This window comes from Plasmodium berghei (genome assembly GCF_900002375.2).
Source record: "Plasmodium berghei ANKA genome assembly, chromosome: 13".
NCBI classification, from domain to species: Eukaryota; Apicomplexa; class Aconoidasida; order Haemosporida; family Plasmodiidae; genus Plasmodium; species Plasmodium berghei.
The window spans coordinates 1,558,129-1,584,150 of record NC_036171.2 but is presented as its reverse complement, the minus strand read 5'-3'; the positions used below and the strand labels follow the sequence as shown (position 1 = coordinate 1,584,150).

At 22.7% G+C, this 26,022-nt stretch overlaps 8 protein-coding genes across 8 annotated transcripts; 5 read left to right on the top strand and 3 right to left on the bottom strand.

Annotated features, from left to right (window-relative positions):
* Nucleotides 1-2,160: 2,160 nt before the first annotated feature.
* PBANKA_1340400 (lactate dehydrogenase, putative) lies at nucleotides 2,161-3,640 on the top strand (the record flags this gene model as incomplete). Its single annotated transcript, XM_034567021.1, has 3 exons — nucleotides 2,161-2,281; nucleotides 2,579-2,970; nucleotides 3,149-3,640. 3 exons carry the CDS (start codon nucleotides 2,161-2,163, stop codon nucleotides 3,638-3,640), a joined length of 1,005 nt encoding a protein of 334 aa, XP_034423560.1.
* Nucleotides 3,641-5,751: 2,111 nt separating this feature from the next.
* On the top strand, nucleotides 5,752-7,044 carry PBANKA_1340300 (phosphoribosylpyrophosphate synthetase, putative; the record flags this gene model as incomplete). Its single annotated transcript, XM_034567020.1, has 1 exon — nucleotides 5,752-7,044. One exon carries the CDS (start codon nucleotides 5,752-5,754, stop codon nucleotides 7,042-7,044), a length of 1,293 nt encoding a protein of 430 aa, XP_034423559.1.
* Nucleotides 7,045-8,568: 1,524 nt separating this feature from the next.
* Nucleotides 8,569-8,802, top strand: PBANKA_1340200 (U6 snRNA-associated Sm-like protein LSm6, putative; the record flags this gene model as incomplete). Its single annotated transcript, XM_034567019.1, has 1 exon — nucleotides 8,569-8,802. The coding sequence occupies one exon, from the start codon at nucleotides 8,569-8,571 to the stop codon at nucleotides 8,800-8,802; it is 234 nt and encodes a 77-aa protein (XP_034423558.1).
* A 667-nt stretch (nucleotides 8,803-9,469) lies between these two features.
* PBANKA_1340100 (L-lactate dehydrogenase) lies at nucleotides 9,470-10,420 on the bottom strand (the record flags this gene model as incomplete). Its single annotated transcript, XM_034567017.1, has 1 exon — nucleotides 9,470-10,420. The coding sequence occupies one exon, from the start codon at nucleotides 10,418-10,420 to the stop codon at nucleotides 9,470-9,472; it is 951 nt and encodes a 316-aa protein (XP_034423557.1).
* A 2,154-nt stretch (nucleotides 10,421-12,574) lies between these two features.
* PBANKA_1340000 (dihydrofolate synthase/folylpolyglutamate synthase, putative) lies at nucleotides 12,575-14,275 on the top strand (the record flags this gene model as incomplete). The annotated part of the gene is made up of 4 exons (XM_034567016.1): nucleotides 12,575-13,627; nucleotides 13,711-13,909; nucleotides 14,013-14,135; nucleotides 14,232-14,275. The coding sequence occupies 4 exons, from the start codon at nucleotides 12,575-12,577 to the stop codon at nucleotides 14,273-14,275; spliced, it is 1,419 nt and encodes a 472-aa protein (XP_034423556.1).
* Nucleotides 14,276-15,326: 1,051 nt separating this feature from the next.
* PBANKA_1339900 (SNARE protein, putative) lies at nucleotides 15,327-16,090 on the bottom strand (the record flags this gene model as incomplete). Its single annotated transcript, XM_034567015.1, has 2 exons — nucleotides 15,327-15,366; nucleotides 15,468-16,090. The coding sequence occupies 2 exons, from the start codon at nucleotides 16,088-16,090 to the stop codon at nucleotides 15,327-15,329; spliced, it is 663 nt and encodes a 220-aa protein (XP_034423555.1).
* Nucleotides 16,091-17,083: 993 nt separating this feature from the next.
* Nucleotides 17,084-20,728, bottom strand: PBANKA_1339800 (conserved Plasmodium protein, unknown function; the record flags this gene model as incomplete). The annotated part of the gene is made up of 2 exons (XM_034567014.1): nucleotides 17,084-20,351; nucleotides 20,604-20,728. The coding sequence occupies 2 exons, from the start codon at nucleotides 20,726-20,728 to the stop codon at nucleotides 17,084-17,086; spliced, it is 3,393 nt and encodes a 1,130-aa protein (XP_034423554.1).
* A 535-nt stretch (nucleotides 20,729-21,263) lies between these two features.
* PBANKA_1339700 (DEAD box helicase, putative) lies at nucleotides 21,264-25,436 on the top strand (the record flags this gene model as incomplete). The annotated part of the gene is made up of 8 exons (XM_034567013.1): nucleotides 21,264-21,326; nucleotides 21,576-21,865; nucleotides 22,016-22,077; nucleotides 22,171-22,407; nucleotides 22,526-22,575; nucleotides 22,724-22,864; nucleotides 22,984-24,949; nucleotides 25,045-25,436. The coding sequence occupies 8 exons, from the start codon at nucleotides 21,264-21,266 to the stop codon at nucleotides 25,434-25,436; spliced, it is 3,201 nt and encodes a 1,066-aa protein (XP_034423553.1).
* Between the last annotated feature and the right edge of the window lie 586 nt (nucleotides 25,437-26,022).

Genomic DNA, 26,022 nt, shown 5'->3' with positions numbered 1-26,022 from the left:
TAAATATATAATATATTTATATTATATTTTCCATTTTAGCAGTGTATGCACGTTTGCGCAACAATTGCAGTAGAAATGGGCAAGCAGAGACACGATGATAAATATTCATTCATTAGTTAGAATGTTTCATGAAAATGTAAATTTTTAAAATTCAGAGAAAGAACAAACAAAAAGATTAGATTAGCGAATATTTTTATTTTTTGCTAATCAAATTATTTTATTATAATACCAAATCTGGGAAATATTGGCAGGAAATAAGGAAATCATAAGAATAGCGAGTATGAGCATATTGAAAGTATGAAACTAAAACAATGTTGACTAAATTTGACGAAAATAGCAAATAAAACATTCTATATACAATTATTATACCAAAGAAACATAAACAATTAAATAAAGTTATTCGAGTAACTTAGAAATAATTTTGAAGAGTAAAGGCGTTAAATCTTCTAATATACTATATTTGTTTTTATACATTTTTTTTATTTCTTTTCAAGTTTGAATGGGAATTCATGATATAAGTTTATAAACAATTATACTTCTTTATGTATTGAATTTTTATGTATAGGTATATTGTCTGTACAAATAATAAATTTGTTCATAAATTTTGAAAAAAGGTATAATGGGACTCTAAAAATGTGAAAAAGGAGAAAAATTGCACATGGATATTTTTTTATATTATTGTTTATAAATTTTTTTTTAATAAAGAAAATTCTTAAAATTGGAAAAGTAAATAAATTTTGTAATTATTTTTATATGTACATAAGAGAAAAGCCAACATTGTCTATCACACTATTATGAAAAAATGCATATATTAGTGTACAAATATAATAGTGAAAATAAATATATGATATATTTAATTGTGTACATCTTTTTATTTAACTGTTTAATCCATATAGCATTTTTTGTTAAACAAAATATTATCCACATTTGCATTTTCAATAATTAAAGTATATTTTTTTTTTATATGTACAAAAATGCAATGAAAATTTTGTAGTCATTGCTATTTTATAATTATAACCTTGTAATTTTAGATATATATAAATTCCACGATATTTTTTTTTGTCTTGCAAAAGATTGTCTTATAAAGTATAGCATAAAATGTTACACATATAATATATGAGCTTGTATATATGTTAGGGATGGGCAGATATCAGGATATATGTGCATTTATTTTTTCTCTTTTTTCTTATTCCAATATATACTTCAAATTATTAATAAAATAATCAATCCATTCATATAAAAAAAATATAGACATGTATAATTTCTATAGGATATATTATATACATCCATTGAGATTCAAATATATTTTAAGAAAATCTTTCCCCACTTTTCTAAAATCATTTTTGTGTGTATATTTAGAACTCTCTAATACTTAAATGTGTACGTGCAAATATTGTATGTATGAATACACACTATATAGTATTAAAAGACTATTGTTTCTTTCATTAATAAAATTAGTATATTTATAGGTCCGCTATTTTTTCTTAAAATCGATGTTATTTTAGTTTTAATTTAAATTTAAATTATATTTTTTTAATATAATTATATTATTATTTTTCCTCTTTTACCTTTTTTCATATTTCTTGTTATTGGGCTTTTATTTTATACATACTAAAAACAAGGCTTAATATGTATTATGTGTACACATATATATTATTATATTAAAAGAAAATCATAAAATAAGTTAGTAATAATAATATCATAATAAATTGGTGATTATCTACAATGCATACATTTATATATTCGTTGAGTTTAAGAAACTTCTATTATTAAGTATCCCACATATATTTATATATTACATGCAATCAATTATATTTATATTCATATAAATTTGCTTATTTATTATTCTAACTTTATTTATATAGTAATAAACATAGAGTCTATTCCCTATACATATACCAGTTTAATTGTTTTACAATCCCATAATATTCTCTTTTTGTGAATATGTAAATTAAAAATAAATATTTATTTATAGATAAAGAATCTGAAAAAAATACACTAACATTAAAACTATACACAAATATCCATATATATTTATTTGTATCCCTTTATTTTCATTTTCCTAGTAAAGACGATTGAAAAAGAAATCAGTTGCCCTTTGAGAATTAAAAAAAGAAAATCTTAAACACAAAACTGTATAATCCTTTTAATTATCCTAAAATGATTTCTGTTAAACATCCTAAAATTAGCATCCTAGGTGCTAGCGACATCGGATGCACTTTGGCCCATATGATATGCGAAAAAAATTTGGGGGATGTGGTTTTACACGATTTTAGAAAAGGTAAACAAATACATATTAGTATAATTATAGTCAATAATTTTCACCCTTTTGTTAATCTGTTTCATGATTATAAATATTTTGTTAATAAATAAAACTGATAATGCAAAAGTCCCCATTACCAATTTCACATGAACATATTCCATATTTTAATTTGGCTATATATTTTTTTTTTTAAATTATCTGAACAATTAGTTACAATCATAATATTCATAATATTCATAATATTTTGAAGTATAATACAAATGGCATTTAGCTAAGTGTATGCATGTATATATCCTGATTTCTTTATACTTTCAGATTTATCAAAAGGACGAGCTCTGGATATTTTACACACAAGGCCTATAAACAGATCAAAAATAAATATATTAGGAACAAGTGATATTACAGATATTAAAGATTCGTTGGTTGTAGTAGTGACAATAGAAGTATCTGAACGAGAGTTCGCAGAGTTTGACGAAGAAGATATAGAAAAACAAGTATATACTTCAAATGTTAAATTATTAAAAGATGTTTCAAAAGCAATTAAAAAGCATTGCCCTCATGCATTTGTAGTAGTTACTACTAATCCAGTTGATTGCATGGCTAAAGTTTTACAAGATTATGCAAACATACCCTCTCATAAAATATGCGGTATGGCTGGGGTATTACACAGTGCGCGTCTAAGACATAATTTGGCAGAAAAATTAAGAGTAAAAAATAATATACATATAAAAATAAATAATTGTATATATTTAATTTATTTTTCATTAAAAAGAAATGGATAGAGAGACAAACCACGGTTGATGTGTACAATAAAATTCATATATGTATAAATATATATTTTTTTGCATTTTTTCCAAATGAATAACTGTTTTAATTTTAAATTAGGTAAATCCTGGTGATGTTCAAGGGTTTGTAATTGGAGCACATGGAGATAAAATGGTTCCATTACCACGATATTGTTGTGTTAATGGAATTCCATTATGTGATTTTACAAAAAAAGGTGCAATTACCGAAAAAGAAATAAGTAAAATTGTTGAAAAAACAAAAAACACAAGTCTAGAACTATTAGATTTAATGCCTGAAGGATCAGTATGTTTTGCTCCTTCTTCAGCTATTGTTGAAATTATTGAAGCTTATTTAAAAGATTTAAAAAGAGTTCTTGTATGTTCAATTCATCTTAACGGTCAATATGGCCACAAGGGCGTTTTCGCAGGTGTCCCTGTTGTCATTGGAGGGAAGGGGATTGAAAAAGTTATAGAACTCGATTTAAATACGCAAGAAAAGGAACTTTTTGATGATTCCTTAAAACATATTAGCTATTTATTCGACAATTATAAGCATGAATCCGCTATAGAGGAAGAACCAAAGCCAAATTAATACTCTCAAATATGATATAAATAGTTATATATATGTACGTGTATATGTATGATTGTGCGTGTGATTATCATTTTTTAATTTTAAAAGACTAATCATATTACGGTTTTTAGCCTTACATAGAATACTGACGACAAAATAAGATGAATACCATAAGGCATACATATATATTATATACATTTCTATATTATAATATTTTTATACTTGTATTTCGAAAAAAATAAATGCATACAAATATATAGTATTTTAACATTAACCGTTCATGCAAATAGTAATGTCATGTTGTCTTGTATTTTCAAATGTGTCAAAGACAAAATAAAATAAATGTGCAAATAAAGTCAAATAAATACGGCAAAATAAATAAAATTATATTGTTTGTTTATAATATAAATACTATGAAAATAACGGGGTTGGGAAACTTGAATACTATTAATATTCATAAATACCCATTGTGGAGGCAAGCATTTTTTTCTATCTATAATTTACAAAACGAAAAAAAAAAAAAATAATAATAATAATAAATTATGGCCTGTTATGATTTTTTTTCGCAATTATAAATAAATAGCGATATAATTTTTTATTCATTAGAATATTTGGCTGAACAAAAAAGCTATTTTGATTTAAAAAAAACATTAAGATGCTAGAATATATTCCTGATTTGCTATAGTTTAAGTGTCAAAATAAAGATAGGGAGAAAGACATTTTTTTTATTTTAAATGAAATGAATCTAAAATTAAATTGAATAATATGGAATCATGTTATAAACAATTTATCTTTTTGGGTATTGTTTTTATCACTATATTGTAAAACCAAGTGTGAAGAATATTAACATTCATTTTATAAATAATTTTCACCATATAATAATAATTTTTCTATTCTACATGTGGTGGCGGCGCATATATTTGATAATTTCTCTTAATTTAGAAAATATGTTTTCTATATTTATAAAGTATCTTTAAGTATAGCCACAGAGATATGAAAAAAAATATTAAGGTGGGAAATAATGATTATGATAAATTTATATCGCTTTATATATATATATTTATATACGCCCATAAATCATCAGTAGCCTAGTATTGAAATAAAATTAATTAAAATATTATTTGCATGGTAAAAACATATAAATATCAATAAATTGGTAAACTATATTTGTTTTTTTCCTTATTGTTAAGGAAAAAGAGTATGTATAAACTTATTCATAAAGGCATAATGAATAATAAAAAAAATATATAATAATAAAATATACAACTTATACATTTTATTAAAAATTATTTTAAGTTTTTATTATTAATTTGTTTGCATCTATTATGTCGTATATATATTCATTTTTTTTACATGCCTTATAACAACGGACTATTATACATAAATATATGTATGCGCTATTAATACCATTGAGAAAAATATATGAAAAATAATTTAGCATAAATGAAACATCATTAGATATAGAAGAATTAGAAAATATTATTATTTTCATTTTTTCAACTATACATGCATATATTTTATAATATATGTTTTTTTTGATCTTATTCAATCAATCAATCAATCATTTATTCATTCATTTTTTGTTGGATTTTTTTCTCCATAAAAACATATAAAAATATTTTTTTTTATATGTATAATTTATTAGCTAAAATTTACATTTGTAAATTGCTATTCAATAAGGAGAATTTATTTTCTTTGCATAAAATGTAATTTTATTCAAATATTTTGAGAAAATATACATATATATGGACATGTAATATTTGTATATATATTAAGCAATGTTGAAATGACTATATCATTGTAGATCCTGTATAGTTGCCGCCATATTTAATTATATGCGCATTTTTAGCTTATTCGTATACAAATATAAGCACAAACTATTTACTCATTAATATATTTTTATTTATATATTTTTATTTCACCAAAGCGTGCAAGCACACGGTCACATATTTCTATGGAATAGTTTGATCTCAAATTAATTTTATTTTATGCCATTGAATCTTCAAAACATTTTACATCTTAACAATAGTGCGAAACTAAATTGAAGTACCATAACATATACTGAAGAAAAAATTTGATATATAATATACGCAAACTCAGATAGTGTATTTATTTCTAGACCCTAAAGCAAAATGAATTATTCCGCGTTTAAAGGATATGCATCTAACTGGTTAAATAGAAAAAGTATTTTGATGAAAAAAGGAAATGGATCTAAAATCGCATTAATAGCAAGTAGTGGAATTGGAATGTACATTTTATCAAATGAAGAAAATAGAAAAGAATTAAGATCACGTTGTAATAATATAAAAAAATGTATAGATAATATGGTTTATCAATATAATAATAAGAATAAAATATTTTTTGAAAATTTAGTGCTTTGTGATAATAATAATTCAAATAAAGGCTTTCGAAATCCATTATGGAGATCAGAAGAAAAAAGGCCAATTGATAAAATGGAAAATGCAATTATATTTAGTGGATCATCTAATCCATTATTAAGTAAAAAAATAACAGATCATTTAAGTACTACATTAGGTAAAGTTAATTTAAAACGATTTGCAGATGGGGAAGTATCAATGCAATTTCTAGACAGTATACGAGGTAAAGATGTATATATTATACAACCTACATGCCCACCAGTTAATGAAAATCTTATTGAATTATTATTAATGATTTCTACATGCCGAAGAGCATCAGCTAAAAAAATAACAGCTGTTATACCTTATTATGGTTATGCACGACAAGATAGAAAATTAAGTTCAAGAGTTCCTATATCTGCTGCTGATGTTGCAAGGATGATAGAAGCCATGGGTGTTGATCGAGTTGTAGCTATTGATTTACATTCGGGGCAAATTCAAGGCTTTTTTGGCCCAAGAGTTCCAGTTGACAATTTAGAAGCACAATTAATAGGGTTAGATTATTTTACAAAAAAAAATTTATATAAGCCTGTTATTGTTTCTCCAGATGCGGGTGGAGTATATAGAGCAAGAAAATTCCAAGATGGATTAAATTATCGAGGAATGAGTGATTGTGGAATTGCTATGCTTATCAAACAACGTAATAAACCAAATGAAATTGAAAAAATGGATTTAGTAGGAAATGTATATGATTCAGATGTCATTATTGTTGATGATATGATTGACACATCTGGTACATTATGTGAGGCAGCAAAACAATTAAAAAAACACGGAGCTAGAAGAGTATTTGCATTTGCTACACATGGTCTATTTTCAGGACCAGCTATTGATCGAATCGAAAATTCGCCATTAGAAGAAGTAGTTGTTACAGATACTGTTAAGTCTAATAAAAATATTGATAACTGTAAAAAAATTACTAAATTAAGTGTTTCAGTTTTAGTTGCAGATGCTATTAGAAGAATACAACAGAAAGAATCGCTTAACGACTTGTTTAGTATGAAAGGATAAACGCATCTATCACAATATATATATATATATATATATATATGGTTTTTAAGCTTCTATATTTACTTGACTTCTGTTTCCTTTCTTGTTTAATACATATTGGAAAATAGGAATAGATAGTCCATTTTTATCATGGAAATGGAAATAATACCATCAAAAACATGCAGTGAAAAAATGCGCATAATGTGTAAATAATTTGTAAAAAAACTTTGATATTATATACGTATATTGCGCTTATATATTGTATGTTTGTCTACTTTGGCATATTTTAAACATACTTTCTTTGAAGATAATATATTTTTAAAAAGAAGTTTGTAAGTTTATTTGCTCACATATTCTTCCCCTTTAGCAATTGATAATTTTTTTTTATCCTTTTTTACATTTTTTTTTCTTTCTGTTTTTCTTTTTTTTTTTAATTTTTTTTACAAAATATGGAATACGTTCAACTTAAAAAAAATTTTAAAAAAAGTGCGAGTCAATAAATTTATTCTTTTATTCCATTTTTTGTAAAATCATTTATGTATACACAAAGGATGAGTTAATCGTTTGAATATTCACATACTATGGCTAAGGCACAGGGACAGAATATATCATTTCATTCGCTGCTTTAGAATGTTTTCCTCTTTTAATTTAAACTAATTATTTCATTTATTGTAATCTATAATGCCAGAGATATAAAAATGAAAGATCATAGATTAGCATATGACAAATCATATTCGAATAATAGATGAAAATTCTAAATATACTACCAAAATGCTTTGGCCACCTATTATTTATAAGTGATTTAAAAAAAAATAGCCAATAAGTAATTTGTATTCTCTAATGGTGATTTTGAGTTGCCAAAAATAGAGAAATAAATAGGAAATACATAAATAAATATATTGGTGCTTTTTTTTCAGCCTATAATTTGATGATTTTGTTTGCAATGTAGCGAATTTCCAGGAAAGTATCCATATAATACGTTTCTCTGTAGTTGCCATCTATTTTATTTATTCACTTATTTATTTTTTTGTGAATTTGGGGATTTTTTTGTCAAATCGAATTGCATTAAATAAATATGCTTATGTTCATAAATTTTATTACTGTGGCATTTATTCATATTATTTTTATTATTAATTGTTCATATTTTTTTTTTTTTTTTTTTTGTAATACCAATAAGCTAGCCATTTCTACATTTTAAGTTACACTGAAAGTGAAGAATATTATTTTCATAAAATCAAGAAAATTGATGAATATATCTTCAATATGTAATACATACATATTTCGTAAATCCTAGTAAGCAATATAAAAATTTAACACATAGTAAAATAACTAAGCAAAAGTAAAACATTATCCTTAGAAGGTGACAAAGAAATTTTATTTTATAAAAAGTTGCGAGACTTTATTTTTTTGATAAACAATTGTAACAATTTAAGTTTAATATTTTCAAGAGGGAGAGATGTTATCATTGCATATTTTTGCTTCATAAAATAAGTAAAAGTTTTTATATCCTATTTTATTTAGTTTTATTTTATTTTTTTTTCAAAAATGAGTTCCAATTCTCCGAAATATTTCGTTCAAAGCTTAAAAGGACGAACTGTAATAGTAAGACTAAATAACGGAGCAGATTATAAAGGCATATTAGCATGCTTAGATGAGCGTATGAATGTTACATTAGAACAAACTGAAGAATATTTTGATGGCGAACTAATTGAAAAATATAACGACGCTTTTATTAGAGGAAACAATGTTTTTTATATAAGAGCAATTGATGATGAATAATTTAGCTGTTCATTTTTTTTTTTTTTTTTTTTTTTTAATACATCCATATACAATTTACTTATGTACGTGGTTTTATTTTTTGGTATTTTGTACATAAAATGTTTACATGGAAAATGTATATGTGAATGTATATTTTTTTAATTGACTTAAAATTTAACATTTAATGTATAAAAAAAATAAAAAATAAATATAAAAACACCGAAAAAGATGATGATAAGGATGGGATGCACTTTTTATGCGCGAAGATAATTAATCCTATCTACCTATTTTGAAAAATATCGTAAACAAAAATGCGCATACATATAAATATATATGGTTGTGCTTAGTATAGGAATAGGATTCCAAGGAACCTATTTTTTTGTTATGATTTTATTATTATTGCTATTTGCTGTTTTATCGTTAAATGGAGAACTCGTATAAAATAGGCAGCATAGTATATGTAATACCGGCACATCAATTTATTTCACACAAAATGAGATAAATGGGGAAAAGGGAATCATAAAAAATAAATTCAAATAAAATGTGAATTATATGTATAAACATGCAAAAGTCAAGATCAAGGTACAAAAGTTTATTATTTGATTTTCATCTAATATTTAATTTATATACTTCCCCTTATTTATACATTAGTGTTCTTATTAGTCTCATATTTTAATTAAAAATATCCTTAAATAAGAGCCTTCATTCTGCTAGTTTCAGCAACAGCTTCGTCAAATTTCTTTTTCTCATCTGCATTTAATTGTAATTCAATTACTTGTTCTACACCATTACCACCAATAACAAGAGGAGTGCCAGCGAAAATGTCTTTGTGTCCATATTGACCTTCTAATAAGGTAGAGCATATTAAAACTTTTCTTAAATCTCTAATATATGATTCAGCCATTTCAATAATAGCAGCAGCGGGTGCAACATATGGAGATGCATGTAAATTAACAATTTCTAAAGCGGTATTGATAGTTCTATCAAATATAGCATCAAGTTCTTGATCAGTTATTTTTTTATTGTTAATAAATTCTTGAAGTGGAATACCACCAACAGTTATATATCTTTTTAATAAAACCATTTTATTTCCATGAGCACCAACAATATGAGCATTTACATCTCTTGGGCATACATTTAGTTTTTGAGAAATGTAATATTTAAGTCTAGATGTATCTAAAACACCACCTAATCCAACAATCTTGTTTTTTGGGACACCAGAATGTTGATGTAATAATTGAACCATAACATCAACTGGGTTTGTTACTACAATAATAAATGCATTTGGACAGTTATTTTTAATATGACCACCAATTTCAATCATAATTTTATTATTTAGTGGTAATAAGTCATCTCTATTCCATTCTTTGTCACTTTTTCCTGGGGCTTTTGTAAATCCAGCTGTAACAATTACAACATCTGCATCTTTAAGATCATCATAAGTGTTTGATCCTGATACTTTACAATTTGAATATGCCATTACATTTGTGTGAGAAGTATCTAAAGCCTTTCCATGGGGCATATTTTTTACAATATCAAACATAACAACATCTCCTAAATTTTTCTGAACAATTAAGGTGGCCATAACACCTCCAATCATACCAGATCCGACAAGTACTATTTTTGCTTTTGGTGCCATTTTTTAAAAAGAAGCGGGGATATATAGTTTAAAAAAAGGTAAAATAAGAGTGGGGAAATCTATAAAAAAGGTTGAAAAAAAATGTGTATGGTATGTATATATTAAGGGGGAAATAAACATATACCCATAAAAATAAGATTAATTATAAAAATGAGAATAAAAAATTATGTAAAAAAATAAATTAATACGCAAATAAACATGCCCATAAATAAAAAAAAAAAAGAAATAAAAAAATGAATATTCCTATATATTTTAAAATATAGAAATATATAAGAAAAAAGAAATATTACTTTAAAAGGAGAAAACCTAAAGTTTTATGGTGAATTTATTTATAAACGTGATGTTATAAATATAAAGTTGTGATAATTTGTGGAAAATAATTAAAATATAAAGAAAAAATATATTCTTAAAAATTAATTTTTTATTTGGCGAACTTTTACAAAATATATTTATTATTTTTTTTTTATAAAATTTTATGTATATATACATATACACAGTAAATTAAGGGGAATTTTTTTATAAAAATATTTTCTCGTAGTGGGATGGAAATGAACAAAAATATATAATTTTTATTGCTATATATATAATATATATAGAATAGCTAGGTTAATAAAATATAATTCTACATTTATGCATGCGTGCGAAGGGTATATATTTATGTATATCCGAATATATGACGTGGTTTTATTTATGTACATTTCATGTTTTTCTCTTAATATATATACAAGTAAACAAATTGCAAATGCTATTTATGAATACTTTAAAAATATTTCGTATCAATTGCAAAATGACTCATTAAATTTTTATTATATTGTAAATGCATATACTTTATAAATAAATAGCATGTAAACATTTTTTTCTCCTATATTGCACAAATCGGCATGTATTAAATTTTCCCTCATTTTTAAATATATTATGACATTTTTGAGTTATTAAAAAAAACATAATATGTGGAAAGTTATTATTATATTTATAGATTCTTATTTTAATAAGAAGCTTATAATAATATGTATGTAAGAAGTGGTGAGTTCACAATATCTCTCTTTTTTAATCGCTATTCCATATTATATACACTATCAAATAGCAAAATTATTATAAATACATATGCATATTTTGTGTGCATATATTGCATGCTGTGACTCTCTTTAAAATTAATATGTAATAAGAATACATGCTTATTCCCTTTTTCCCAAAACGATTGTGAACAACTAATTTGTTCGTTAGCAATTAATGTGTATTTTATTTTATATTATTTTTGCCAAGGGAATGTAGCAATTTTGAAAAAATGCATTTCAATAATAACATATAATTAAAATACTAAATTTAATTAGTAAAAATATGGTCAAAATTAAAATTAAAAATAAATGAGATAAGTTTTTTCTAAAAAGGATATCTTCGGTTTAACCCTGGTACTGTGTCAATACCACTCTATATATATTATTTACATGTGTATACGTAGGCATATATATATGATTAATATATTTAAGCTATAAAATAATAAAATGTTTCTACCTTATATATATTTATCTTTTATTTGGTATATGGTAAAAGGATATAAAAGATAAAACATTTGGATTGGTTAATATTTATACTTCTGTAATACAAATTTATCAATTGATATATAGTGCTCGTTTCGTTTATTTGGGGTGTTTTTTTTGAGGGGATGATATATTATTTTTGAGAATAGCATATCAATTCTTCCACACCCAAACACTTTATGTTTTTTTTAAGCATTCACAAATTTTTATATTTTAGAATGACATTAAACATGTAATATAGTTAAATATAGTTCAGTGATTATAATTTAAAAAGTATATTTGTAGAAAAATAAGAATTATAATTTAAGTATTCTGCTAATATTAATATATTCATTATGTGTATACCATATTATAGGATAATCTATAAAAATTTACATGAACAGTCATAAAAATTTAGATATTTACTGCACATAAAAAACGTTGTAGCTAGCTGGTTTCTATAGCTATAATATATATATATATATTTTTTTTATTTTCCTGTTTGCGGTATTAACAAAAATAGTAATAGTAACCGTAGTAATAATAACGATAATGGATGGTTGAGATAATTTAAATAATAATTAGTATTGATATGAATAATATTTTTCAGTATTTTTCTTCTTTTACTTTTTGAACTATGGAAGGCGATATAAAAACGTATAATGAATGTTTGGAACAATTATATAAAACGCACTCAATCAAACTAGGCCTTGGATGTACAAAAAAATTGAGTGAATTATTTGGTAATCCTTATAAGAATTATAAAACTATTCATGTAGCTGGTACAAATGGGAAAGGATCGGTGTGTCATAAAATTTATTTAGGACTCAAATTAAAAAATTATAAAGTGGGAATATTTTCATCTCCTCATATATTTTCCTTAAGAGAAAGAATAATTGTAAATGATGAACCAATAAGTGAAAATGATTTAATCGCTTTAGTTAATGAAGTATTTAAAAAAGCAAAGAAAATAAATTCGAGTCCAACATTTTTTGAAATTATAACTCTAGTTGCTTTTATATATTTTTCTAATAAAAATGTAGATTATGCAGTTATTGAAACTGGACTAGGAGGAAGATTGGATGCAACCAACATTTTGGAAAAACCAGAATTAGTTATAATTACATCAATTGGTTATGATCATTTAAATATATTAGGAAATGATTTGAATCAAATATGTAATGAAAAAATTGGAATATTTAAGAAGGATGCTCAAGTTATAATCGGTCCATCCGTTTCTATATATATAAATGTTTTTGAAAAGGCAAAAGAATTAAATTGTAATATACATATTGTTCCCCCAGAACCTAGAGGGGAAACGTATAATGAAGAAAATACGAGAATAGCTATAGAATCTTTAAAAATATTAAATATAAATGTAGATAGCGTTTTAAAATCAATCATTCCTATCAAACCTCCACTGAGAATACAATATTTAGCTGAAGAACAAATGGAGCATATAAAAAAAAAGTACACACAAATGGAAATGATAGAAAATAATACTATTTTATCTTATCCTAATGCTGTTATAATGGATGTGGGTCATAATGAAACCGCTATTGATAGACTATGTCGAGATGTTAACTGTTTTCATAAAGACAAAATAATAAGAGTGTGCATATCTCTAACTAAACCTAGGAATTTAAATATATTCCAACCATTAATTGCACAATTTCCTGATGTCTTAAAGGTATAAATAATTCTTTTGTTTATTCAATATATGCATTTCGGTGAAATACACATATTTGTTTGTTTGGTTATTTTTAATAACAGGATGTTTTTTACTTGCCATCAGTCAATGAGCGGACATATGACTTTGATGAAATTGTGGAAATGATAAATGATGATGCATACATAGATCGTGAATTAAAGAAGCATATATTAAATAGTTCAAAAAAAGTTAACCGATGGTTAATAGCAGAAAAGGAAAAAATTGGAAATTTAATTGATAACAATAAATTATATAAAAGAGGTATGATCTATAATATTACCAAATATATACATCATTATACATAAACAAATATATATGCTTATATTTGGTATTAATTTTCAAAGAAAATATTTTTTTTTTAAAGGTACAATTCCTCTTATTGTAAGAAATGCATTTTTGGAGTGCTGCAAAGACAATTCTGTTCTGGTCATATGTGGCACTTTTTTTATTTTCGAGGAAGTTTTAAAATCTTTTGATATATACTCAGGTACGCTGCATAGCATTTTATTAGAGCAATATGCGTAATGCAAGATTTTATTATTATTTTATTTTTTATTTTTTATTATTTTATTTTTTAAATTAGGCATGCAAGATACAATTTTTATGAACGAGCCATCAGTAGTATAGAGCTAGCTAAAAGGTGTGCAAGCCCGTTTAAGGATTATTAAATGGCTAGTAAAAGAAATAATAATAATAAAAAATAATAATAAAATATATTGAACTATCTAAATACACATAATACAGAGCACCCATGATGTAAAATAATAAATGGGAATACAAATGGATAGTACAAAATACATTCTATAATAAAAATTCCTTAATATAAAACAATTTTAAGTCGATAAAGCAAGCATATTATCTGAAAATCGAACTTAAGATCGTTTTTGTTTTTGGCCAATTAAAGATAACATCAACATTGATAGCGATATAGCGAAAAGCATTTAGTAATTAATTAAATAATATATTTATTTCTTATTTATTTTATCGTTTAAAAGTAATTTCATACAAATTCTAAAAAAAATAATTTTTTATTTGAAAAATTAAGAACAAGACATCAAAATAAAAATTTATAAGTATATAATTAATGAAAAATAAAAATTTTTTAAATATACTTTTTATGTAACAAAAAAATATACGTGAAAAAAGCATCATTACAAATATTAGTTTAATATCTCATTATTAACATTTATGCAATTTTTGTTTTATGTGTGTGTGGGTAAAGAAACAGAAAAAGGAAATTTCATAACCCCCAAAAAATAAAAGAATGAACATATAAATTAATTTTCATTTATGTAACCTAATTATTCCTCCTTTTACTTTATTTATGCGCATATTTTTTATAGAAATATCAAAATGTATTAAATTTTAAAATAAAATTCTTCGATAATATATGATTCTCATGGGTATTATTATATAGTAATTTGTTCTCTTTTCTATTTTTATATTATTTTTATGAAATGAACAAAATATCATTTCCTTTAGTTAATTCCCCGTATAATATTATTACAAGTATATTAATATATGGCTTCAAGGAAAGTAGTAATATTTACTAACAAATCATATTATTAAAAAGAATTAAAATGGCTATACATATAATACAATTGTGTTATATAGTAAAGTGCATTTGCCCCATTTTATTCAGTCTATAGATATTACTTTTGTTTTTAAAAATTGATCATCAATACAATTTGCAGCATTGATTGTTTTTCTTGGCTTGCCTAAAAATAAAAAAAATAAAAAAAGATAAAAAAAACAAATAAAGTAAAGCGATGAATGCAAAGAAGACAAATTATGTGCAAGTTGTGAAGGGTGGGCATACCTGTAAAACTGGTAGGATGAATTAGAAAGGTCTTGACTCTTTTTCATTAAATCATCAAGTTTTTCACCCCTTTGTAAAAGGTCCTCAATATTTTTAAGCATAACATCTCTAACTTCATCAAGATCTTTTTGTACTCTTGAAAGTCGATCAGCTTCTAAAGGGTTTTGATATTTCTTTAACAATTCATTTAGCTCAGTCGTAAATAACATACCTTCACTCAAATCTGAAATGACATGCTCATATTGTCCTCTACATTTTTGTTGAAATATTTTTTGAGTATTGTCTATTAAACCAAAGGCAATTCTCATAGGATATGATTTAGTAGTCAATACTAAAACACTTATATCATTTTCTTTGTTTGTATAAATATGTAGATGGCCAATCCCTGATTCTAATTCAATAACTTCCCTATTTCCTTTCTGTGTTCTACTACATACTAATCTTGAATGAAAAAAAATATGTTCTTTTAACGAAGATCTATGAAAGAATGGAAATGATGATAAATCTACACTAGCAGACAAAAAAATAGGATGAGAGGAATTATATTTATATATTAATATTCCATAAATTGCAATCCTATTTGTGCTTTCATTGCTTGGAAGGGGGCCTGATATACCGCTCATTTTAAATAATATAATAACAGCAAATAATTGTGGCAATATAATCGTAGTAGCTAACGTGGTAATTCGTGAGTTTTGATAAAATAGGAAATACAAAGCGATCAAATAATAATGCGGTATTATAATTATATATTATTATTACTTTGTGAAATATGCATCCTACTAATATTTGAAATTTTTTATATAATAAAAAATTCTTCAAAAATTCGGAAAAAAAAAGTTATTTTATATATATATATACATGCAATACTATACATATACATACAAAAGTGCCGAGAATGTTTTCTGGAAATTTGATTAATTTCAAAGGAGCGAGCGAATTCCCTATTTAAATTATATATGTTGGTATTATATTTTGGGGGTCATTTCATACATTTAATAAAAAAAATGAATGTATTTTATGTAGTATAACATATTTTACTTTTTTTCCCCATTTTCAATATATTTTAAATTACAATTTATTAGATTAAAATTATTTTTTTAAATTGGCAAAAAAAATGAAATAAAAAAAAAAAAAAAAAATGATAACATGCAGCTGTAATGCTTTATCAATGGATACAGAAGGGAAATTATGTACAGAATTATTACATATATATAATATATGTATAGTAAATATATTTATGGATATTCTTGATATCTTTATTGTTATAATATTTCTTTTCTTTATTTCTTTACTTTATTTCTGGTATTATTTATATATTGTAAAATTCATTATGGCCATATAATTACATTTTCTATTTTTTTAGTGTTAAAGAAATAGTTGGTATTTATTACGAAGTTGTATATTAACTACATTCATATATTTTCGTGTGCGTATATAATACGATATACAAAAAAAAACAGAAAAATAAATCAATATTTTGAACCAACAAAGTATAAATCAAAATTATTATTGAAGAAAAATACAAAAAAAATAATAAAGCTATACTTTTAATTAATTTTCTATACACAAAAGTAATGAAATTATAAAAACATAGAAATATATAGCACAATATTCTACATATAGAATAGTATATGGTGTGCTAAATCAAGCGCTATTGATATATCCAAAAAACTCAAAAAAAAACAAGATAAATAACACAAAAAAGATACATAAAAAAAATGAAAAGCATGCAAAAAGGCATGGAAATAATAATTAAGAATAATTTTTTCTTTTTTTTTCTTTTCCTTTTCTAAGGTATTAAGGAAAAAATATGGTGTCTTCTTCATAACCAATACATAAAAATTATGTATAGACAATTGAATAAAATAAAAAAATAATTTTTTAAAAAATGAAATAAAAAGTAAAAAAATATTTTTATAAAATATAGATGGTGATTGTTTTAAAATATTATAAAAAATTATATTCATTTTTTTTATTTTATTCATAGAAAAATTATTATATATATTTCTTATATAATCTGTTATATTAAAATATATCATACTTTTATTTATTATATATAATAATTCTTCACATAAAAATAAAATCAAATTTATTGAAATATTTTCGTCTATTTTCATATTTCGTTCTATTTTTAAAATGAATTCATTTATTTTATGCATATCATATTTGCTACTCCCTTCACTAGTCCCTTTATACATTTCTTGGAATAAACAATTTTTTTTCATAAAATTCAAATTGTAAATTTTTCCTTTTGAATTGTTATCAGCAAACTTATCAAATAAATAAATAATATTATAATTATCTATATATGATGTTTTTAAAAAATAAAAAACATCTTCCTCTAGTTCATCCACATTAGTGTGCAACTTTTTTTCATAATGTTCTAGGGTAAAAAATAAAAATAAAAACAACTTTTCAAAATTAGGAGAACAAAATTTATTAAAATTATTTTTATTAACAGTTATTTTCATATTAATACGTTCTTTCTTATATTTCTTTTTTATTATTATAAATTGTTTCAAATTATATGATGTTTTTTTTATTTGATTATGTATTGATAAGTTTGCTTTAGTGTGTGTGTAAATGAATTTAGCTATTTTTTCATTTTGTGAATTTAATTTGCTTTGAATTTGTTTTACAGATTTTTGTTCACTATTTTCATTTATAAATGTAAAAAGTATATTATTTATCAAAGTATACTTAAATGTAATAAATAAATTTTTCATATAATTGTGTATATGTATTATAATAACAAAAAACCCTTCCATTTTTTTAATTTCTTTTAGTAAATGTTCAATATATATATGCAATTTTATTACTTGTTTACTATTTGGCTGTAAAACACCTTTATATGGATAAATACATATATGTCTTAAAATATCAAAATAATATTTTTTACCAATGTTACTTTTATTATTTTTAAAACATATATTTTGCTCGAAATATTTGAATATACTATTTTCCTTAACGTGCAAAAATGAATATAAATTTAATGGAATAGTACAGTTATTTGTTTTATCAAAACAAAGTATGGAAAAATACAGTTTCTCTGGAATTGTATCCCCAATTTTAACACTATTATTATTACAAAATATATTTATATCCTTATTTTTTTTTATATTTTTAGGATTTAAGTTTTTTATTTCATATGATCTACAACCATTGTCGTTTTTTTTTACAATTTCAGATTTAGTACTATTCTTTTTTTTACTAAAAATGTTACTTATATTAGTATGCCATTTGTCAAATGTATTTTTTTTTAAATTATCTTCACACAAAATTGAAAACTGACTATCTTTTGTGCCAACATTATTTGTATTATTATTTTCTTGTTCATTGGCAAATACTTCATGTTCCCTTTTCGCTTTAGGCCCATTTTCGCAATTGAATGGAGTGTGTTTTTTTTCAACTTTATTAGAACCTGACGTGTTAGAATGATTAGCATTAATATGTGTACTTGTTAAATCATTATTTTTGTGATTAATATTTGAAATATATATATTTCGAGAAGTTATTCCATTACATTCATAATATAAAGTAAAACTTGTTTGATATATTTGATAAGTATGAATGACATTCAAGTCTATAAAATTTGGCGATAGTGAAATAAAATTTTTTATTTCATTTTTCTTAATATGGCTATCAGTTTTTTTTATAATACTATTATTATGAATATTATTCATGTTATTATAATTTTTAATATTCATAAATAAATTGCATATAACTCTAAAGCCAATCAATTTAAATTCCTGTAAACCCTTATCAGGAAAAATTAATGTCGAATAAGCTTTGGCTTGAATAAATTTTTTTTTTTTTTTTTTATTTAGAATAATAAAATTTTTGTCAGGGAAAATAGAATAATCATTTATTATATTCCTTATTTCATTTTTTTTTTTTTCAATAAGGATATTTTTTTCAAATCCTAAGAAAATAATAATATCATTGTTGAATAACCAAATATCTTTTTTTTGTGTTTCGAAAATTAACTTATTTATAAAATAATTATAAAGTTGCTTACAGCACATAGCATAATAATTTAGGCAATATTTCGTATAGTTACTTTTTGCATTTTTATTTTTTTCCACATTTTCTTCTTTTCTATATCTGGAAAATAAATATTTATAATAATTTAAGTCATCAACATATTCAAACAAATCTATATTTGCCAAGCATACACACAAACTTGTATTTTTAATCTTAAATGCAATACAACTAAAATTATTTAAATCTTTCCCATTTTTATTGTATAATTTATTTCCAAAATATGAATATATATAATTATTATTATCTTTATTTTTTTTTTTATAACACAACTCGCTACTATATGTCCGTAACAAGCCATTCAAATTTTTTATAGCATTTGCCTTTTCATGGGTAATAGAATAATGCTTATTTTTATCGACAAAATTATTTATCAAAACTATTTTATTTATCGAATAGTTATATATATTACTATTTGATGATGCATGGATAATTCTATTTTTAAAAGGATATTCATAACGAACTAATTTATTAACATATTTTTTTTTTTTTTTTTTTTTTTGCTCTTTAAAGATATTCAAATTATCCTCAAAAATATCATCTGTTTGTATATTTTCGCACAATTTAATTTGGTTCCATTTATTTTTTACAAAATTATAAAAATATGATTTTAAAATATATTTATATATTTTTCCATAAACTTTTTTTGTTGCAATTTGAATATTTTTAAAATATACATCATGAATTTCGTTATATAAATATCCTTTTACTAAAAAAATAAATGGGCAGTTCTCAAAATTTTTCAAATTTATAAATTTATAACCTTCTATCCATTCTATTTCATTTTTAAGACTTAATTTAACCAAGTGAACTAGCTCTTTTTCGAAATAATTCTTAAAACTATAAGTAGAAAAAAAAAGTTATACATATATGTATATGTAATATACAATTTTGACACAGTTTTAAAATGTGAAAAATAAATATCATCAAAAATAAATTCACCTTTCTTATTTTCTCTATCGTTAAATATATTTTTAAAATATATAAAAATGTAGAATAAACAAGAATAAAACACACACACATGTTTCATTTCCATTTTTGTGATAATAATAATAATAATAATAATAATAAATGGCAGTATACATAACATACCTAATAATTATTATATCTTCAGTTGGCGATTGTTTTAAAAAGCTCCAGAATTTGTTTGAATAATTTTGACATAAATTAAAATCTAAAATGTAAAAAGTACTTGTGTAATTGTGTGTTTTATCCATTTTATTGTGCTTTGCCTTCTATACTTTTATTTCTTTTTTTTTATATACTTTACCAATTTTCTTATAATATAAAAATTTGAAAGTATGTGATATAGCACAATAATATTTTCGTACATTTATGTGAAATATTTTTTATTTTTTTTATATAAATATATGCGAATGTTTAGAAAAAGGCATATTTTTGGGTATGGGCTTGATAATATATTGAAAAAAAAACACATACCACTCATTTTTATTTCCTTAAAAATTTATTATGTGTATATAGATAGAGCTAGTACTATTATTAAAAAAAAAAATTTATTTTCCCATTTAACAAAACAAATATATAACTCCATTCCATTATCCCTTGCACTAGTGTATTTACGCCATGCTTGGTATTGAACTGATTAGCGAATGAATACATCAAAGCAAGCAAAACAAAAAAACAAAAGGATAATATAAGCTAAATAAGAACAGTCGAAAAACAATATTTCCATCTAAGCACTTATCATAACTTAGTTTTCCCATTTGCTTGTCTTTCATTTTTTACAATATAATGAAAATGATCAGCACATTTGAAGATGAAATTAAAATGATATTTCCCTTTGCTCCGTACGAAGTAAGGATAGGAGAAAATCAAAAAAAAAAAAAAACTGAAAAAAAACTGGAAAAAAAACTGAAAAAAAACTGGAAAAAAAACTGAAAAAAAACTGGAAAAAAAACTGAAAAAAAACTGGAAAAAAAACTGAAAAAAAAACTAGAAAAATGACGATTTGGAAAATAAGCCAATTAACAAGCTTTTACAACGACTTGTCTTCTATCAATTAAGGTGTTTAACTTTTTATTTTTTTTTCATTTTATTGGTCAGGCCCAATTAGAATTCATGAAAATAATGTATGAAATTCTAAAAGGATCAAATATAAAAGTTGATGAAAAAATAAAACTAGTTTTTGATATTATAAAAAAAAATGAAAATATGCTAAAAAATTTGAAGGGAACGAATAAAACCATATTAAATACATTTAATGATAATTCTGAAATTAAAACAGAAGAATTATATTATATTAAAAAAGGCATATATACTGAGCAGCACATTATTAGTGAAATGAAAACAGGGTCAGGGAAATCACTAACCTTATTAGCTTCAATTATTTATTTGTAAAAAAAAATCCAAGAAAAAAAATTAATATATTTGATTACCCCTATTTTATAAAAAAAATTACTATTTCAAATTCTTTAAAATTATTATGAATTGTTTAGTATCTATATATTTTTGACATTAATATTATTTTATCTTTTATTTATCAGTCTATTGAAACATCGATTTGATCTATTTTTAATAAAAGAAAATGTAGAGCTTAAAAGGGAAGGTATATTATTAAATTAATTTTTATTATTATGTTTATTCTCAAAATTTTACTTAAAACTATCATTATTTCTATATGGTGATTTATCTTTTTCAGAACCGGAGTGGGTACGAGAAAATATTATAAACAATATTATACAAAAATATCAAAACAATATAAACATGGAAAAAACAAAAAATGAAAATAATTTAAAAATTTTAAATAAATATTTCACCTTTACTAATAATAAAATACAGTTTAATGAAAATGTTTTGTTACAAAAAAAACAAAAAAAAAACGACTTATCATTACAAAAAGGGAAAGATAATGATGATATATTGTTCACATGGAACGGTACAAAAAGACAACTATTTTCATACTTTTTATAAATATTAACAAGTGTGTATTTATACATGTAACTATATAGATGCATACATGTGTTCTTATCTTTTTTCTGAATTTTATTAATTAGATGATGATATGGAAAACGATTTTTTTCTTGATGAAACTCCCAAAAAACAGGTACAAAAAATTGGATAGTAAAATGTGTACATATAAATGGGAATAATAAAATTGGATTTATTTCACAAATATGGCCAAATTAGGCAATGTACACATGTGTAGTTACTAGCCATATTTATAGCCATATTTATTCTTTTTTTTCTCTCAGATTTTCATATGCAGCCGAACGCAATCACAATTAAATCAGTATTTTTCAGAATTAAAAAAGATCGAAAAAAAATTAAGCAAAGAAAATTTACCGATAAATATGATTATTATTGGAAGTAGAAAACATCTATGTATTAATGAGGTAAAAAAAAAAATGAAAATATATTAGTAGAATTTATAATACCAATTTAATATTATTTAAAATAAAACATATTAAAAAGGTTTATTATTTATTTATATTATTGTTATTTTTTTTTTTAGAAAATTATGAAAAAATGCCCAAATATAAACGAACTAAACGAGGCATGCCGAAGTAGCAAATGCAAATATAAAGAAGGGTTTACTGAAATTATTTTAGAAAAAAAAAAAAAAAAAAAAAAAATTTTTTATGAATCATCTAGTGATAGTAACAGTAGTAAAGAAGAAACTGATGAAATAAATAATTACATTTTAATTAAAAAATTAATAAATACAAAAAATATAGATATGAATCAAATTAAAGAAATATGTAGACATGATAAAATTGAAATATGCCCGTATTATATGTGTAAAGAAAATATAAAAAATGCAGATATAATTTTGTTGCCTTATATTTGTATATTAAATGAACAAATTAGAAATAATTTAAAAATAAATATAAAAAATAACATCATAATTTTTGACGAATCTCAAAATATTATAGAAAATATAAATAATGCAAATTCGATAGGAATTAGTAAAAGTCAAATTATTTTTACAAAATTAACCTTAAAAAAATATATTCAAAAATATGAAAATACTTTAAATAATAATAATGTTGTTATGATTAAACAAATTATTATTTATTGTGATTTATTATTAAAATATTTTACATCTATAAATGAATCCGTTTCGAATATAACTAGATTCATGCTTGTTTCAAAATTAGATGCATTAAATTTAAATAATATCTCGGCCTTTTTAAACAATTCACTTTTTTGTAGAAAATTAAAAATTTTTGCAGAAATTAACATAAATGAATATTTTAAAAAAAATAATAAAGAAATATCATCTATTATATCAACACATGTAAACACATCTTCTATTTATTTATTGTGTGAATTTACAAATAAGTTAATTCGATCGAACAAATATGATTATATATATATAAATAAAAATGATGATAATGGAATATATAATAATTCCGATTTGGAAAATGATAATCGATATAATAACAAAATTGAAACATTAAATGAAATAAAAAATACAAACAATAATAATAACACAGAAACTTCTAATTCTATTTATCCAAACAAACGACCTGGATATAGTACAAATAATAATGTAGAAGCAGAAAAAAAAAGGAAAATACAAGAAAATAATATAAATAACAAAGATGAAATAAAAACACAAAATCATAACAACGATCACCATTTTACTGATTTATCAGAGTATCTCAAATATATTTTAGAAAATAATAAGGATATAATATTAAAAGAAAAAATAGAAATTATAAGTGTTAGTTCATGTAATAATTTTCAAAATATAACAAAAAATTGTAACAATATTATATTGATTGGAGGGACATTACAACCAATAGAAGAATTCTTATTATTATTTTTAAATGAAAAAAAAAATAAAATAAAATTATATTTTTCAGATTATATATTTAAAAAATCAAATATCTTTGTAAGAATAATGCCTACTAATATATTAACATTTAATAGTATTGACAATACATATAAAAGCAGATTTGATAAATCACATCTTTTAAATATAGCATTACAAATATATATATTAACATTATATGTAAATTATGGAAATATTGTCTTTTTTTCATCTTATACTTTTTTAAATGAATTTATGAATTTTTTGTATAATGAAGGAAAATATGTTTTAGAAAAAATGAAAGAAAAAAAAAATTTATTTTTCGAAAAAAAAAATGATAATAATGTCTTAAAAAATTATATGATCAATATTGTTAATATAAAAAAACAAGATCATCAAATGAGAATTAAAAATGGATGTATATTATTTTGTGTTATGAATGCAAAACTAAGTGAAGGAATAAATTTTTATGACGATTTTTGTCGAAATATTTTAATTATTGGTATTCCTTTCTTTAAACATGAAAAAAATAACACTACAACCCCTATTGTCAACAAAAATAAATTAGTCCTAAATTATTATAAAGAATATTCAAGGGATACATCAAAAAAAAACGATCCTAATACATATGAGATTTCAAATTCCATCCGAATTTTGTCAGGTATTAAATGAATGGTAAACGTAATTACGCCATTATAATACATATTTATCGTATTCACCATTTTGTTTGTTCACCATTTTGTTTTTTTTTACCAGATTGGCAAATAAACCAAATGTGCAAAACATACGAATTAAAATATGCCATGAAAATAGTCAATCAGTGTATAGGACGAAGTTTGAGACATATCAACGATTTTTCATCTTTTTTTTTCATCGATCAAAGATTTAACAATCCAGATATATATGATTGTTTTCCAACATTTGTAAAAACACATTTAAATGATATAAAAAACTTAGAATATACTAATAATGAAAATTTTCACAAAGAAAAACAGAATTTTCATGAAATATATGATGATATCAAAAATCACTATAAACATATTATAACAAATCAGGACCCAGTAAAAGATTCTCAAAATTATTTAAAAAAATTTGTAACTGATTTGATACATTTAAAAGAATTTCATAAAAAAATGAATTATTTATGATTTTTTTTTTTCGTATATATCCATGGGGATACTAAAATATACATTTATCATAGATAAAACTTTTTATAATCTGGCTTTAAATTTAATATAATATTTTATTTCAAATTTTGTAAATTTCGTAAATAATCCTTTGTAGTGTCTTATCTTGGGATACTTAAATATCACTACATAGTGTCTAAATATTTATTATTATTTTACATAAAAAATTATAAAAAGAAAAATGCTTTGAGTTTGTAAAAACAATAACAAAATATATATGATGGTGGATACATATATGTAAATACAAGTATCCAGAAAAAGGTGAGAGGTACATCATACAATAACAATAATAAAATAAATCATGATAAATGTAATGCTTTGATATGTCACGAGATGAATATTAATATAAATAAATATATAACGACACTTGCTATTTTAAAAAAGTGTGCATATATTTTATTTCATTATAATTATTTATAGAAAAAAAACATTAATTTAGATTATCAATTATTATAAAAATTAATAAAATAGATAAAACAAATTTTTCTTCGATACGTTTTTTCTTCTTTTCACTTTTCTTCTCATTTTTTGTGGATCCATCAAAGGG